Source organism: Sinocyclocheilus rhinocerous, unplaced genomic scaffold (assembly GCF_001515625.1).
Source record: "Sinocyclocheilus rhinocerous isolate Xijiao unplaced genomic scaffold, SAMN03320098_v1.1 scaffold853, whole genome shotgun sequence".
In the NCBI taxonomy this organism is placed as follows: domain Eukaryota; kingdom Metazoa; phylum Chordata; class Actinopteri; order Cypriniformes; family Cyprinidae; genus Sinocyclocheilus; species Sinocyclocheilus rhinocerous.
Genome location: NW_015627738.1, coordinates 1581153 through 1596754, shown reverse-complemented (window position 1 = coordinate 1596754; position 15602 = coordinate 1581153). Strand labels below are relative to the sequence as shown.

The 15602-nt window shown below is 36.4% G+C and overlaps 1 protein-coding gene across 1 annotated transcript in view; it reads right to left on the bottom strand.

The window, feature by feature from the left end:
• Positions 1-15602, bottom strand: part of cdc42bpaa (CDC42 binding protein kinase alpha (DMPK-like) a) — a 62130-nt gene that overhangs the window by 15959 nt on the left and 30569 nt on the right. Inside the window, exons 6-17 of the mRNA XM_016546063.1 lie at positions 11455-11548; positions 7961-8161; positions 7461-7709; positions 7227-7306; positions 6261-6421; positions 6026-6148; positions 5681-5814; positions 4618-4860; positions 4418-4528; positions 3334-3581; positions 2933-3038; positions 622-746 (exon numbers count right to left, since the gene is read on the bottom strand). Coding sequence (XP_016401549.1) covers positions 622-746; positions 2933-3038; positions 3334-3581; positions 4418-4528; positions 4618-4860; positions 5681-5814; positions 6026-6148; positions 6261-6421; positions 7227-7306; positions 7461-7709; positions 7961-8161; positions 11455-11548 — 1875 coding nt within the window. The remainder of the gene's footprint in view (positions 1-621; positions 747-2932; positions 3039-3333; positions 3582-4417; positions 4529-4617; positions 4861-5680; positions 5815-6025; positions 6149-6260; positions 6422-7226; positions 7307-7460; positions 7710-7960; positions 8162-11454; positions 11549-15602) is intronic.

Below are 15602 nucleotides of genomic sequence, written 5' to 3'. Positions count from 1 at the left end.
ATGCATTAGATGGCACCAATAAATTTTGTATCACGAACACTTCCAAAAGCACAAGTGAGGTTGTTTTTGTAAATACTAATTGTGTATGTTTAAAATAGCTATACTTTTGAGGATACAAATGTCTGAAAAAATTATTCATAAAAGTGAAGAAAAAAAACTTATAGTGACATCTTCATTCCCGCTGAATTCACCATTTTAGTGTGGGTAATATTAATAATATTAGTTCTAGCGCTCTCCTGATTGCCTGCCAAAATGGTGGAGTTTAGAGTGCGTGACGTCAACCTCTGGAGCTCTATACAAACAAGAAATGATGGCGGAAAATATACTTTTCAACTAAATTAAAACGTTTTAAATAAATACAATGACCTACTGATGTTTTAATCATGTTACTTGTCTGGTGTTAATGAAGCGTTAATGTCGAGTCCTGGAGTCTATGTGCCGGGGCTCAGCCCCGGACGGCCCAGGCCCAATTTAAACCCTGGTTTTCTCTCAATCTAAGCAGAGTTGAGCCAAACCTATGTGTCACAGGACAGATCATAGTCTAAGAGAGTCGATTCCAGTTTTAGACATGAGAGTGAACAGCAAGGTAATAGTGTGTGTGTGTGTGTGTGCATTTCTCACCACTGAATGATTTCTGTGATCTGGGCCTCCCAGTGTGCCACACTCTCTTTCTTATCAGCCAGTTCTCTCATCTCCTCCTCCAGCTGCTTGTGACTGCAGCTCAACTTCTCAAACGACGACATCATCTACACACATACAAAAATTTTTTTTATTGAATATATACACTACTGATCACTACTTAATTGATCACTACTTGATTAACACTTCTATTCAGTAAGGATGAATTAAATTGATCTTAAAGGGGTCCTATTATGCTTTTTCACTTTTTTTATTTTAGTCAGTGTGTAGTGTGTATGTTTGGCCATAAAAAAGATCTAGCAAGTTACAAAGTCCACTCCAAAGGGAGGTATTTCGTTTTTAAAAAATCACTTTTCAAGAACTACAACGAACGGCTCGTTTGGACTACAGCGTTTATTTTCCGGGCTTTGTGATATCATGAAACACCAAGCATGAGAGCATGTTCTAGTACACCCCCAAAACAAAATCAAGACTTTGTAAAAGAGCATAATAGGACCCCTTTAAGTGACATTAAAGACCTTTATAATGTTACAAAAGATTTCTATTTCAAATAGTTTTTTTCAATTGCACTTTCTATTCATCAAAGAATCCTGATAAAAATGTGTCCAGTTTCCACAAAAATATTAAGCAACTATTTTCAACATTGATAAGATATGTTTTCTTGAGCATCAAATCAGCATATTAGAATGATATCTAAAGGATCATGTGACACTGAAGACTGAAGTAATGATGCTGAAAATTCATCTTTGCATCACACGAATAAATTTAATTTTAAAGTATATTCAAATAGAAAAATGCTTTTTTTTAAATTGCAATAACATTTCTCAATATTACTGTTTTTACTTGTGTTTTTTGATTAAATAAATGCAGCCTTGATGAACATAAAACAAAAATCTTAACGACCCCAAATAATAGTACATGCTTTTAAATGGGGGGGGGCAATGACTGACTTCCCAGTAAAACATTGGCATGGTGGACCTTATCTTCAGCTCAACGGATTCATGTAAAGACTCCACAAATGACAACGGCTTGTGTTTGTTCTTTCACAACTGAGTGCTGCCCTCCAATACCCAGAATTAATTTATGGTTTTAAAAAAGAGCATCAACTCTGACCGCTAAGAAGCAAAGCCTCCTGTTATCTTCAGTGTAATGACCACATCAAAAGCGACGTGGAATCTGTGACTTCAGGCTTCAGTAATACGAGAGATGGAGGTTGTGGTTTCAGGGTTGTGGGTCTATGTGTGGGGTGGCGTGTTAGCGTTACACAGCATCCTGGAGCCACAGTAGGGTCAAGTATCTAAGCCTAAAAATACTGGTGCGCCACAAAATGGAAGTACAGTTTTACAATATCCACTGCTGTATGTGCAGTAGCTACAATAGTTTGCACAGCAAAAGCTTCATTTAAAACTATTGTATGTCTGAAATAATCTAAAAGAATATAGGAACAGGATTACAAATACGTGAGAATTTATTGTCGACTGTAATTCGAGAAGACTTAAGATGACAATACTCATCACACACTCTTTACATATTTCAGCTGGTTTAATATTGTGTGATATGATTAAAACCAAAGTGAAATGCAGTTTTCAACCCATTTCACTTTTATAATGTGATGATTGAAACCGAATATTCAGTGAGAAAATGTTAAGGAATAAGACTTGATTTTATTTATTGGAAATTATTGGAGAACAAGAGGGTGTTATATCAGAATAAAGAAAAGAGTGCGATAGCAATAAGTTTTAAAACCCGGAAAAGTCAATGAGTTTTTTAAAGGAGCACTCCACTATTTTTGAAAATAGGCTCATTTTCCAACTCCCCTAGAGTTAAACAGTTGAGTTTTACCGTTTTCGAATCCATTCAGCCGATCTCCGGGTCTGGCGGCAACACTTTTAGCTGTAGCTTAGCATAGATCATTGAATCTGATTAGACTGTGACATGATATTACGCTGCAATAATCCAAAAGCCAATTGTCATTTTGTTGAGGGAAGCAGGGTGATGCAAACTTCGAGGTTGGCCAACAAAAATATGTCATCCCTGCAGCGCTCTATATGAGTTTCCTACAGCAATGCCTAAATAGCTATTTGGCTATTGGTTTACTTCATCAAATTGCCTGTTGTGCCTCAGTGACATCAATGGAAAAGCGAATTCATTTCAGAGTTATTTCATTTTAAAAACGATTACAAATAAATTTTTCTTTGAAATAACCTGCATCAGCGCATTAAGTAAATGAACTGCTGAATTTCATGTTGACTTTAAGATATCATGACAGCCCTAGGAATGTGTGAATTTTCACCTTGTCAAGTTCGCTGGAAAGTTTCTTGTTCTCCTCTGACAGCAGCACTCGCTCTCTCTCGTACTTCTGTTTGTAATCGGTCTCAAACTCCTCTCGTTCGCTCTGACTGTGAGGGTGAAATGATTTATTGAACATCAGGGTTACTGCACTCAGCATCCAACACACACTGCCAACATACTAACACAAGCCAAATTCCATAGCTTATTTTATGGAACATATTCTATGCTGTATTTTTATTTCTTCCCCTAAAGTCCACTTACAATGTTAGTCAAGGTTCCTTGCACCACAAATGATTGCAATTTAGTTTTACATGACCACTTTCCAAACTCTCTGACCGTTAGATTTATCAAGTCAAATAATACATGGTGATGTTTTAAAACAGCTAAAGTAAAGAACAGTACCTCTCTCGGCGGGTCTTCTCCAGCTTGTCTTTGAACATCATGATTTCTTTCTTTAAGGTGAGCTGCTGTCCCTCTGACTCCCGGAGCTCCTTCTTCAGGTTCTTCAGTTCGCTGGCATGTTGCTGTTCTCTCCGTGACAGCTCTTCCTCATAGAACGTGGTCTTGTTCTCCAGGTCTGCTCGTAATTTACTGAGCTCCTGGTGCTGCTCAGATGACCCAACACTTGGAGAATGGCCCACCTGCTTCTGCTGCTCAACGACACAGAGAAAGTATAGAGATCATTTCAAGTTATGACAGTATTAAATGCAATGACTGTTTTGTGAATGGAATGAATGAATGTAAACCTTCTCACGTTATAAAATAACTTAATAATTAAATAAATGTAAATAATGTATGAACTATAATAAAAATAATGTAGTAAAATTAATAATGAATAAAAAAAGTATTAATATTTAAGGTAAATAATTTATGACTTTTAATAAAATGATGAATTAAAATTAATAAAACAAAAAATAAAAATAACATTCATTTTAATAATGCATTAAACAAATAATTAATAACTAACTAATTAATAACTATTTATTTATATACTTGTATTAAAATAATTTATAAACTATAATAAAATAATGAATTCAAAAATGTAATTCATTAATAAAACAATTTATTACTTACTCATATTTAAACAAATGCTGAATAATTAAATAGTTAATTAAAATTAATAAAACAATTAATAAAAACACTTACATTTAAATAATTCTATGACAATATATTAATAAGAAATACAAAATAATGTAAATAATTGAAATTCAAATAATTAATAAACAACAAATTAATTATATAATTAAATTTAAATAATTTATTAATTATAATTTTACACACTTTCATACTGACCTGTGATTATTACGTGTAATTTATTGAACATTTGAGTCCTTTATTATATTGCAGTTATTGCCATTTAATAAAAGCAAGCCAAAAGATGCCACACTGTACTCCTATGTAAATTTTCCATGCTTGAGATGTTGCATTGTTCCTAACACCCCCTTAACAGTATTTAGAGAGAAAAGGTGTGTTTGGGTACACAAACCTTCATTCCCTCCAGCTCCTCTTCCAGCTGTCTGCTGTACTGCTCACTGCGTTCCCTCAGCTTCTTCTCTTTCTGAGTCTCAGCAGAAAACTCTTCAGCCTGGGCCTCCATCTACACACACAGTCACAGAGTTTGCACAAATGTAATGTATGAGCCCGCTGAACAGACTCCTGCGATCAGCCGTTCTCCTCCACACTAACCTCTTTCTTGGCCCGCTCGGCTTTGCGCACTTCTAGCCGTAGTGCCTCCACCTTCTGATTGAGGGAATCCATCTCCTCCTCTTTGTCCCGGAGCTGTCGGGAGAGTCGTTGCTTGTATGACCGCAGCTCCGTCACCTTCTCGCTCACCTCTGCAAACTCCTGCATGGCCATTTTCCTCTGGCTGTCCGCCTCCTTCAGCTCCTTCCCTTGAGTCTTCAACTTCTCTGAGGATTCCTGCAGACCCTGTAGACAAACATATCACAAAGTTAAAACAAAAAAATATATAAAAGCAATTTATCAATTAAATAATTACTTTTAAATTATTTATTAATTATACATTATTATAATAACGCATTACATTAAAAAAAAAACTTAAATTAAATTAAGAATTTATTAACACTTTCATACCAACATGTGATTATTGCTATCAATCTACTTATTTATTGAACATTTGAGTCTTTTATTATATTGCGGTTGATGTTGTTTAATAAAGCAAGCCAACAGACATAACACGGTACTCTTAATAATAATATATAATTTTATTCATAATTATAACAATAATAATTATTAGTATATTAGTAGTAATAGTAGTAGTAAAAACAAGTATAAAAATGACTAAACAAAACAGAAGAAATATTAATATTGTAATGTTTCACTGTAAAATTTATGAAAAATATTTATGAAAAATAGTATTATAATAATTATTTTACATTACAACTATAAAATTACAATACTAATATTTATGGCTTTCATAATTTTTTCACTTTCAAATGTTAAACCATCAAATTGTTATTTTATATAATGGTTTATATATATATATATATATATATTTTTTTTTTTTTTTTTTTTTTGTTAATAAGCATTTCTCAATACAAGTATGGGTTTAGTTTGAAACAAACAGAGCACATGTATTTATTTAATTAAATTGCAGCCATTGCGATTTGTTAACCGCACTAAGCCATATCACGATTTTGACTTTTGATTATTTGTAATCAAATCTCTGCAGCAAGGCACTTTGCTAATGAGAGGCATTGCTTATGTGAAGCTGCAGTTAAAGTTGTACCTTCTGCAGGTCATCTCTTTCCTGCTTCATGATCTTGAGCTGTTTCTCCAGAGATCGGATCTGTTTGGAGGAATCCTCCAGATCTCTGCGGGCAGAACTGGCCTGTTCTAAGTGCTGCTCCACCTGTCCTGTATCTGTAAGGGGAGAAGAGGAGGAGAGAGACAAAAATATAAGGCAGAAGCACAAACAATAATGTGAGAGAGTAAAAATATTGTTTTTTTTTTTTTATTTCATTTGAAACACAACTGTAAACGTCATGTAAAAAAACAAATCTTGGTCAAAACTAATGTCTGGTTACATGAGACATTTGTGTGATGTATGTTGATATCTAGTGTTTGAGATTACCTGCGATCTGTTTCCTTAGCATTTCTAACTCCTCCTTCAATCCACGGATCTCAACTTCTCTGGTGGAGGAAGCAGGTCCGTCCCCGCTGGAGTATTGCAGAGCCTGAACCGTTTTTGTAGACTCTGAAGACCAGAAGACATTAAAGCTGTCAGCCAGGCAGAGAGCTAACTTTGTGGGATTGTTTCCACAGAAAATAACCTAAAAGGTCACAAGACATGTAAGACAGACAGACACCTTGTAGTTTGCGACTGAGCTCCAGCTTCTCCTGCTCCAGACGGCGGATCCTCCGTTCGTACGCCTCAGTAGCCAGACTGTCCTCCAGGCCGCGCTGCACGGACACATCCATTTGTGCAGGTGCTGCAGACTCCCGCAGACAACCGCGGTCAGACAGCGTACTGCAGGAGAACAGAGGGTCAAATGATCACAACAGAGACTCATGAGGCTGGTTTTTGTTTTAACCATCCTGTGTTAAAGGAGTCATATGATGCGATTTCATGTTTTCCTTTGTCTTTGGAGTGTTAAAAGCTGTTCGTGCATACAGAAGATCCGTAAAGTCACAAAGATTAAAGTCTCAAACCCAAAGAGATATTCTTTATAAAAGTGAACGCTCATCCATGCCTTCCTAAAACGCCTAGTTCAAACATATCTTTTGTGACCCACATATCTACGTAACACACAGTGACCCACATATCTACGTCACACACAGTGACCCCCATATCTACGTCACTGTGTGGGAAGATTTGCATAACACCACCCACGCACACGCAAATATTCAAGTGTGTGCAGCGCATTTCCTGAACCTGGTAAGGGGCGTAAAGTTTCCATCACATGTTTGAGGTATTCGGCCAATCACAACGCACTGGATAGCTGGCCAATCAGAGCACACCGCCCTTGTTAGACCGATGAGCTTTGTAAAAATCGACACGTTTCAGAAAAGCGGGGCATAGAGGAGAAACAATAATGTACAGTATGTGGAAAATAATGTGTTTTTTGAACCTTAAATCGCATAAACACATTGAATTACACCAAATACACAAAATAATGTTATTTTTAGCAATGTCATATGACCCCTTTAAACTGACTGGAAAACACCAGGAGGGTTAAATAGAGGGGGAATAGGATTGCAACACCATGCAGGCCGGATTTGAACCTGCATCTGTAGCATGATCATCTCAGTTGAGTTTTACAGTAATATCTTACCAGCTGCTGGTGTAGGTAAATCCTACAAATGGGAGATGGTGTCCTGAGAAGGCGGTGTGGGAAGGAGGTGGCATTGTCTCCTAAAACAGAGCAGGGATCACAGCATTATGTTAAAATCATAGCATTATGTTCAAAGATCTGGGTTGATAAACCAAAGGTTGTGGTTTAAAGGTTCAAACCCAGCAATGAGTGATCTTATTAATGTAAGTCTAAAACAAAAGTGCAATATACTACCGTGTTCTTGAGGCAGTCGTCATCCACATCAAAGTTTGACGTGTCAGATGGGCTGCTGACTTCAGGGATGTAGGGGGCGTCACAGTTGCGGATGTTTTGCCAGTCAATGCCGGAAAAGAAGGGGTGCTGTTTGAAGTCCTCAATGCCGTTCTGACCCAACCTGTGCTCTCTGCAGCAGATGAGTCTGCGGATCAGGTCTTTGGCATTTTCAGAGACGTCCGTCACATGAGCAGGGAACTGGAACCGCTCCTGCGTGAAACACAATATTAAAGACACAATATTAGAAGGTTTTCATGACATTTTTAATATAAATAAAATAAAATATGGCTAATGAACTGAAGAATTGCTTAAATTGTGTTTTGTGTGTTCGGTTTTCATGATACTATATGACTTTTAATATAAATAATATAATTAACCATATAACATTATAACAACATAAAATAAAAATCACTGCAGAGCATAGATTATTGTTTTAAAATAATACTGCTATGGCTCTGTACCTTGTGGTTCATAATCTTTCCATACGTTTCCACCAGGGACTCTGCATAGAAAGGAGTTTCCCCGTACAGCATCTCATACATGCAGACGCCCAGTGACCACCAGTCACATTCCGGGCCATATTTCCCTTTCCCGTCCTCCATGGCCTGCAGGATCTCAGGAGAGATGTAGTCTGGAGTGCCCACAGCGACAGAGGACTGCACCTGTGAGAACAGAAAATGGACATGCTGGAAAGTTTGACTGAAGGAAAGGTTGCATATTGCACACAAAACTGGAACACATCTTCTTAATCTAACAAGATTTAAGCAGATCTTTGAATTTACACTTGCAGCAGTAAGGGCGTATCTATTTTATCAATTCTTTAGAACCAAAGTCGAGTTTACAAGGAACTGGTTGGCCCAACACACTTTTTAGGAATAATATATATTATGGCAACCATAAGGTCCATAACTTTTAAATTCCCATACATGTCTTGCCTGGGATTTCTAAATTGCCTAAAATGTCAGATCTTTGAATTTACACTTGCAGCAGTAAGGGCGTATCTATTTTATCAATTCTTTAGAACCAAAGTCGAGTTTACAAGGAACTGGTTGGCACAACACACTTTTTAGGAATAATATATATTATGGCAACCATAAGTTCCATAACTTTTAAATTCCCATACATGTCTTGCCTGGGATTTCTAAATTGCCTAAAATGTACAGGGTTTGGCTTTGTTTTGCTATTGACGTGTGCTCTACAGTCTTCATGCATTATATGTCTTCATATTTGCATTGCTTTTTGAACCGCTCTCTGTAAATCCCACCTTTTTGCATGCCATGATTGGCTGATTATGTACAATGCCTGCACGCTATTGGTCAAACTACTTTTCAGTCATTACCGTATGACCTCAAGTATGAAAACAAGACTATATATTCAAGAGGAAATGTACAGTATTTTCTGCTTTGCTCTCTTAAGTCTTAAAGTCTGTACTAAAATGTTGTCATGTTCTGCTATTTTTCATATATATTCTGTACAATCACTCACAGAGACTTTATGTAAGAAAAAGTCACTTTTTCACAGAAATTTATATTATGTAAATACATTTTTGCCATTTAGTTAAGAGTCTGGCTACCTTTTAAAGATCTGTCTAGTTGTCTTTAAACTTTAATTCTTGTCGGATCCCCCCCCAAAAAAAAAAAAGTTTTATATTGTCAAATCAACTGACCAAAAAAAATCAAATAAATCTCTCTCTCTCTCTATATATATATATACACATATATATATATATTTTAAACGATGCAGTTCATTTGGGTGAATCTCATAAACTGTCAAGAACATGTACAGGTCATATTACACAAAAAATAAGGTAGTAATAGAAAATATGATACTTTGCATAAATAAAATAAATCTTTATGTAAAGGTTTTTTTAATTTAATACTTTTTACTTAATTTAATTAAAAAAAAAAAAAACTTTTTTTTCCCATTTTAATTTTATGACGACATGTGAACGGATATATTCCTGACAGGTTTCGTGAGATTTATATATTTACTGTGGTGTTTGTTATTAAGACTGCAGGAGAATTCAGGACCTGGCATGTTGAGATCAGAAACAGAGAGGCGTTCGGTGTCTGTCTGAGCAGATCAGATCACATCACATCCTGTCAGTGAACAAGGTTGCAAGCAAAGTAATCCCTGGAAATGTTTTTTTTTATTGGCACAACACTCATCACTATAAAATGCAAATGAATGACTCAAGCCATCACATTGGTTGCAGCCAGCAGAGGTGGGCGTGGCTTAGGGGAACATGACAGTCAAAGTATTCAGATACACAAAGACCTCTCAGAACACAGACCGCACTGAGAGAGAAAAAGAGAGAGGTATCACTAGAGACCACTAATGAACGGGGGATGATTGGAGCTTCCTGGCCCGGGTTCAAGGGGGCTGAGCGGGCGGAAACCGTCTGTAATGCAGCCTGTGGCAGATGTGTGCAGCTGGAAGAATTTGTGGAAGTGAGGCAGTAAATTAGCTGCTCTCGCTGGCAGTGACACACACTTGAAAACACACGGACATGTGAAGAGCGTTAGGCACACACGTGCGAACACGCAGAGACCACACTCACGCTGCTCTTGTCAGAAGTCGGGGGGATATCCTGCCGAGCTATCTGTGACATGCCAGAAAACAGCAGCACATATCAGATGAAATACTCACCCCTGCTTCAAAGACGTGTGAAATGCAACTCTGATCATAAACTGCCTTTCAAACCAAGGGTGTCCTCTGGGTCTCCCATTATTTTATATTAAAACAATGGGCCTGGAGGATAGCGCTGAAGCCCAATTTCATCAACTGATTTTTTTTGACAAGCACAACTCGGAATTTAATGTCCAAGCACTTCCCATCATAACACTAGGTGAAAGTTGTCGGGTGACCTAAAATTCCCTCTGTATCATGCACTGAAACTATGAGAACAGGCGTTATTTTTAAAGGACTGATTGACACACACAACAATCAAAAAAGTTTGGGGCTGGTAAGATTTTAAAATATTTTTTGCTCACAAAGGCTGCATTTCTTTGATTTAAAAAAACCCCAGTAAAATAGTAATATTGTGAAATGTTTTTACAATTTAAAAGAACTGTTTTCGATTTTAATATATTTTAAATAAAAATATTTATTTCTGTAATGCAAAGCTGAATTTTCAGCATCATTACTCCAGTCTTCAGTGTCACATGATCCTTCAGAAATCATTCTAATATGCTGATTTGCTGAACAAGATTCTTATTATTCTTATTATAATCATTGTTGAAAACAGTTGTGCTGCTTAATATTTTTGTGGAAACCATGATACATTTTTCTCAGGATTCTCTGATGAATAGAATTATGAATGTCTTTTGTCTTTTTTCACTTTTGAAGCATTCATTTGATATATATATTTATTTATTTATTTTTTTTTTTTTTAAACTTACCACCCCCAAACTTTTGAACGGTTGTGTAATTGAACCAAATATTCTTTAGACAGGAAGTGAACTAAACTATGGGAAAACAACCAGATCTGAAACTGACCCCAAAAAGTATTTGGAAACTTACATCACACTTAAAAAATGTATGAATGTCATTGCATGAGATAGACTTTTTTTTTCATATAAAAAAACAACAACAACAACAACAACTCTTCAGTAATGAGCTCTAAGGAACAAATCCAACCAGTTTCTAAGATAAATCACAACATTACAAAACTCTGATTTCAAGTGTCAAAAAGTATATAAAAACTAGGGATTGAACTACAATTCCATGAAATACTAGCACTGATGTCTTTCCATAAAAAAAAACTTGAATTTACACATTTCTGTTGTAAAGATTTGTCTGACCCATTCCAGTATAAATAAGGAGACCCAGTTCACACTATCAGCTCTAAACAACAATCCCTAATGACTGTGTTTTCTGCTTCTGTGAAATATGACCTCCAGCACAATCTGGTGTACTGCGTATTCACTGATATCCGAACAGCTAACATACTAACCGTTCCGTCCTCCGTGAGTTTAAGACAGGAGCCGAAATCTGCTAGCCGAATGTGTCCGTTCACATCCAGCAGAATATTATCTGGCTTGATGTCTCTGTCAGAGAGAAAACAGAAAGACAGATTAATAACAAAAAGATTTATATGTTAACACAATATTGATTTAGAAGTTGTTGTTTACTGTTTCCTGATCCTGGGAGAGTAGACTACAATGCCGGTTGTTCTGACTCACAGTCTGTAAGTACGTTTTTTATATTTATTATATTTATTTTGGGCAGTGTAGAGTAGGGCTTGATGTTCATCATTTCTCCGATCACAAATGCAGACATGGTTTTATGTTTACGCGGCGCGATGCAACGCAACGCGTAAAAAGACAGTATAAGTCATTATAATCGATAAATATGTCCCCACTGAATGCCTCGTTTATAATGGGTTTTCATGTTTTTGAATCATCGCTCCGGCCTGACAAGGCATCATCACAATATGGTGAGGGGCGTAACATTTCAGTCTCACGCTTGAGGTATTCGGCCAATCACAACGCACTGGATAGCTGGCGTTTCAGAAAGGCGGGGCATAGAGGAGAAACAATAATGTACAGTATGTTGAAAATAATGTTTTTTTTTAACCTTAAACCGCATAAACACATTTCATTACACCAAATACACAACATACTGTTCTTTTTAGCAACATCATATGACCCCTTTAAGGATTCAAATCCCAGGTTAACACTCACACTGATTACATCTTACTTGAATGCTCAGCAAACCGTTTTGGATAAAAGTGTCTGTAAAATGCATTAACGTAATTGTAAATATTGCTGTTATTATGTTTGGTTTACATGGAGCAAAATTCTTTTTGAGGCATGTTACGGCTTGCTGCTTTATTTTACAACCTTAGAGCCACTTCAAGTCCAGTGCGCATTTTAGAGAGCTTCTTAATGAGACAATTCACAGTGGACTTCACAGTAGGGACTTGTGTCTGCCCTGTAAATCACCTCTATTCCTGAGAGAGAGCCACATAGGAAACACATAGGCTCTGTGTCGCAGAAAGCCTCCATCCACTCCGCATAACCCCCAGCTCTCATAAGAGGAAGTCAAAACAAACAGGTCAGAGACCTGAACCTGTCATTTGGAGGGCTGGATTAGTTTTAATAGCGTTTGAGAGGTGTTCGCTGCCCCGTCTGTGACCTGCCCATGGGGCGCTAGAAGCACAAACAAACAGGAATCAAAGTGTCACAAGTTCGTGTCTCCATTCCAGCTTATCTAAAGCTGTGTCAGAGAACACGCTCGCGGCGGGAGCGAAATACAGACAGTTCTTATTCTCCTGTACGCTCTTGCTCATTCGCCCCTAGTAAATCTGATCCAGGAGTTTGACGTGGAGCTATAATAAAGGCGGAGTGAATGTTTGCGTGTGCCTTGTATAGACATGAATTATGACAGCACTCGTGAGGTGAGTTTCCTTCAATATCTCACCCGAACGACTGCCGAATCCTGTAACAATGTTCAATGGGCAGCCAGCCATGGCAAAATTTATAATGAAAACAAGGTTGCGCTAAGAACTGAATGGAAACTTGATAGTGAGTAGGGATGTAACGATATGAAAATTTCTTATCACGATTATAGTGACCAAAATGATCTTGATTATCAGTATCATCACGGTATTGTTAAAATGTTCTGGAGATGCTCAAAAAGTAATGACACATAAATCATGTGGGGAATTTGATCATGATTTATCGTCAAACCGGTAATCGTTACATCCCTAATAGTGAGCTATAAAAAAAGGATAATATTCTACATTTTTGTAGAATTTTTATATTCCTGAAGTTTAAGAAATAAGTCTGTTCACATTGAATACAAACTGCTATAGAAATAGCAACCAAGCAATCAACAAAACTTCCTGTCACTTGTGGCAACGAGTTAATAAAAAAAAAAAAAAGATATTTACATGAAAGTAAGCACATTGTGTCTGGATGAGAGACAGTGCTTTAATTTTAGTAAACCTTTCACAAAAAGCATAATTATTTCGTTTAATTTTTCCAACCTCTTTTAGACATTTAGAATTAAACAGTACGTTTTCTCTACAGCGTTTTTAGACTATTAATATTACAATATTATAATAATATGCAAATGACCAACAATATCATTCAAAAGTTTGGAGTAAGTAAAGAAATTAGCACTTTTATTCAACAAAGATGCACTAAATAGATAAAAAAAAATGACAGTGAAAACATTTATAATGTTACAAAAGATTTCGATTTCAAATATATGCTGTTCTGTTGATCACATTATTCATCAAAGAATACTGAAAAAATGGATTCTACAAAAAATTTAAGCAGCACAACTGTTTTCAACATTGATAATGATAAGAAATGTTTCTTGAGCAGCAAATCAGCATATTAGAATGATTTCTGAAGGATCATATGATACTGAAGACTGGATTAATGAAGCTGAAAATTCAGATTTACATCACAAGAATAAATTACATTTAAAATACATTCAAATAAAAAACATTTACATTTAATTGTAATAATATTTTACAATACTACTGTTTTTACCAGGGATGTAACGATTCACTCAACTCACGATTCGATTCACGATTTTGATTTCACGATTCAATTTTCTCACGATTTTTTTTAACAAAATTAGATTGAAGACATTATACAGTAAACGAAAAGGTGTCTTTTATTAGGCTATTGCTGCACGTTTCTTTGTGAAATTGACAACAAAACTAAACTGAAATTTTAAAACAAACCCCAAATCAAACAATTAAGTTACACAAATAAAAGAAGTCTCTTAATATGAACAAACTAAGGCTTTGTCTGTGCTCTTTCCATTTGATACGGCATTGTAGTATCACGTGAAGTGCTCAGGTACAAATCCCATGAAACTAAGGTTCGACAAAACAAGGAAGCATACGGTTCTACAGTTCGCGTTGAAGGAAGTTAAAATAGCACAATTGCATCAGCGAATGCATTTTTTTTCCACTTTTGCTTTCGTTAACACTATTGGGTAGTTTCAGGGTTGGGTTTGGTGTAGGGGGTATGTTATTTTCCAACATGACATTTCCAACCTTTTAGCGTCAGTGGCCACGGTCATGTTTTGAATGTGCATTTTAGCACCACTCACTGGAAATTTGTGAAATGATGCACGTAATATCGGTGCAGCAGAAATGGGTTGCACTTGCATGTCATTTGCAATTAGATGAAAATGCATTTCACTTTACATTTACATTTGAATGTGTTTTTCCTGATATTTTTCCCGATATTTAAGCATTTTACAATCATCGGATATCGGTTTTGTAATATCGGATTCACCGATAAACGCCGCCATCTTGTGGATGTTTTGAGAATTGCGCGCAGGATCACCATTGCAGCGCATCTGAGTGGAAACAAGACAACAACAACGGCGTGCACGGGTACTTGATTTACTGTAGTTAGTAAACTTTATTTAACATAACAGCCATTAATGCACAAATGAGATGTATTATATAAATGCCTGATATGCAGTTTATGCAGCTTGCCTCGAAGAAATAGAGACGAACTCACGGAGTCATGTAAGATAATCCGTCAAGTCCTGTCCCAATAAAGACGTAACTTTGCGTGAATTAAATAATATGCAGCCATGAATGGGCGCATGTTGGAAATAAAACTGCTGAATTTAATTCGCTCTCTATTGTCTATGCTCATCGTCTCATGAAGTCGGAGTCACGTAGGCTAAGATAATCCGTCAAGTCCTCTCCCAATAAAGACGTAACTTTGCATTAATTAAATAATACAGCCATGTATGAGTGCATGTTGGAAATAAAAACGCTAAATTTAATTCTCTGTCTGTTGTCTATGCTCATCATTAGTCTCGTGAAGCCGCTTTCATATTGCTGTTCACTCACCGGGTTGATGCTCAGGAAATGCTCCAGCACGGCCACACAGCATGTAACTTTTAACAAGATTCACTAGTTTAAAACACCCTAAATTGTATTAACATTAACATTACTATATAACCATTATTTCGCTAATAAACATCTAAATAGATACAACTCTATGGAAATTAATTATTTATTATCTCCACGAGCGATCGCAGTTTGAGTATAGTTCTGTGTAAATGAATAGATAAACTGCGCTGTCAGCAGGCATTTCATAATCTAGAACGACAAAA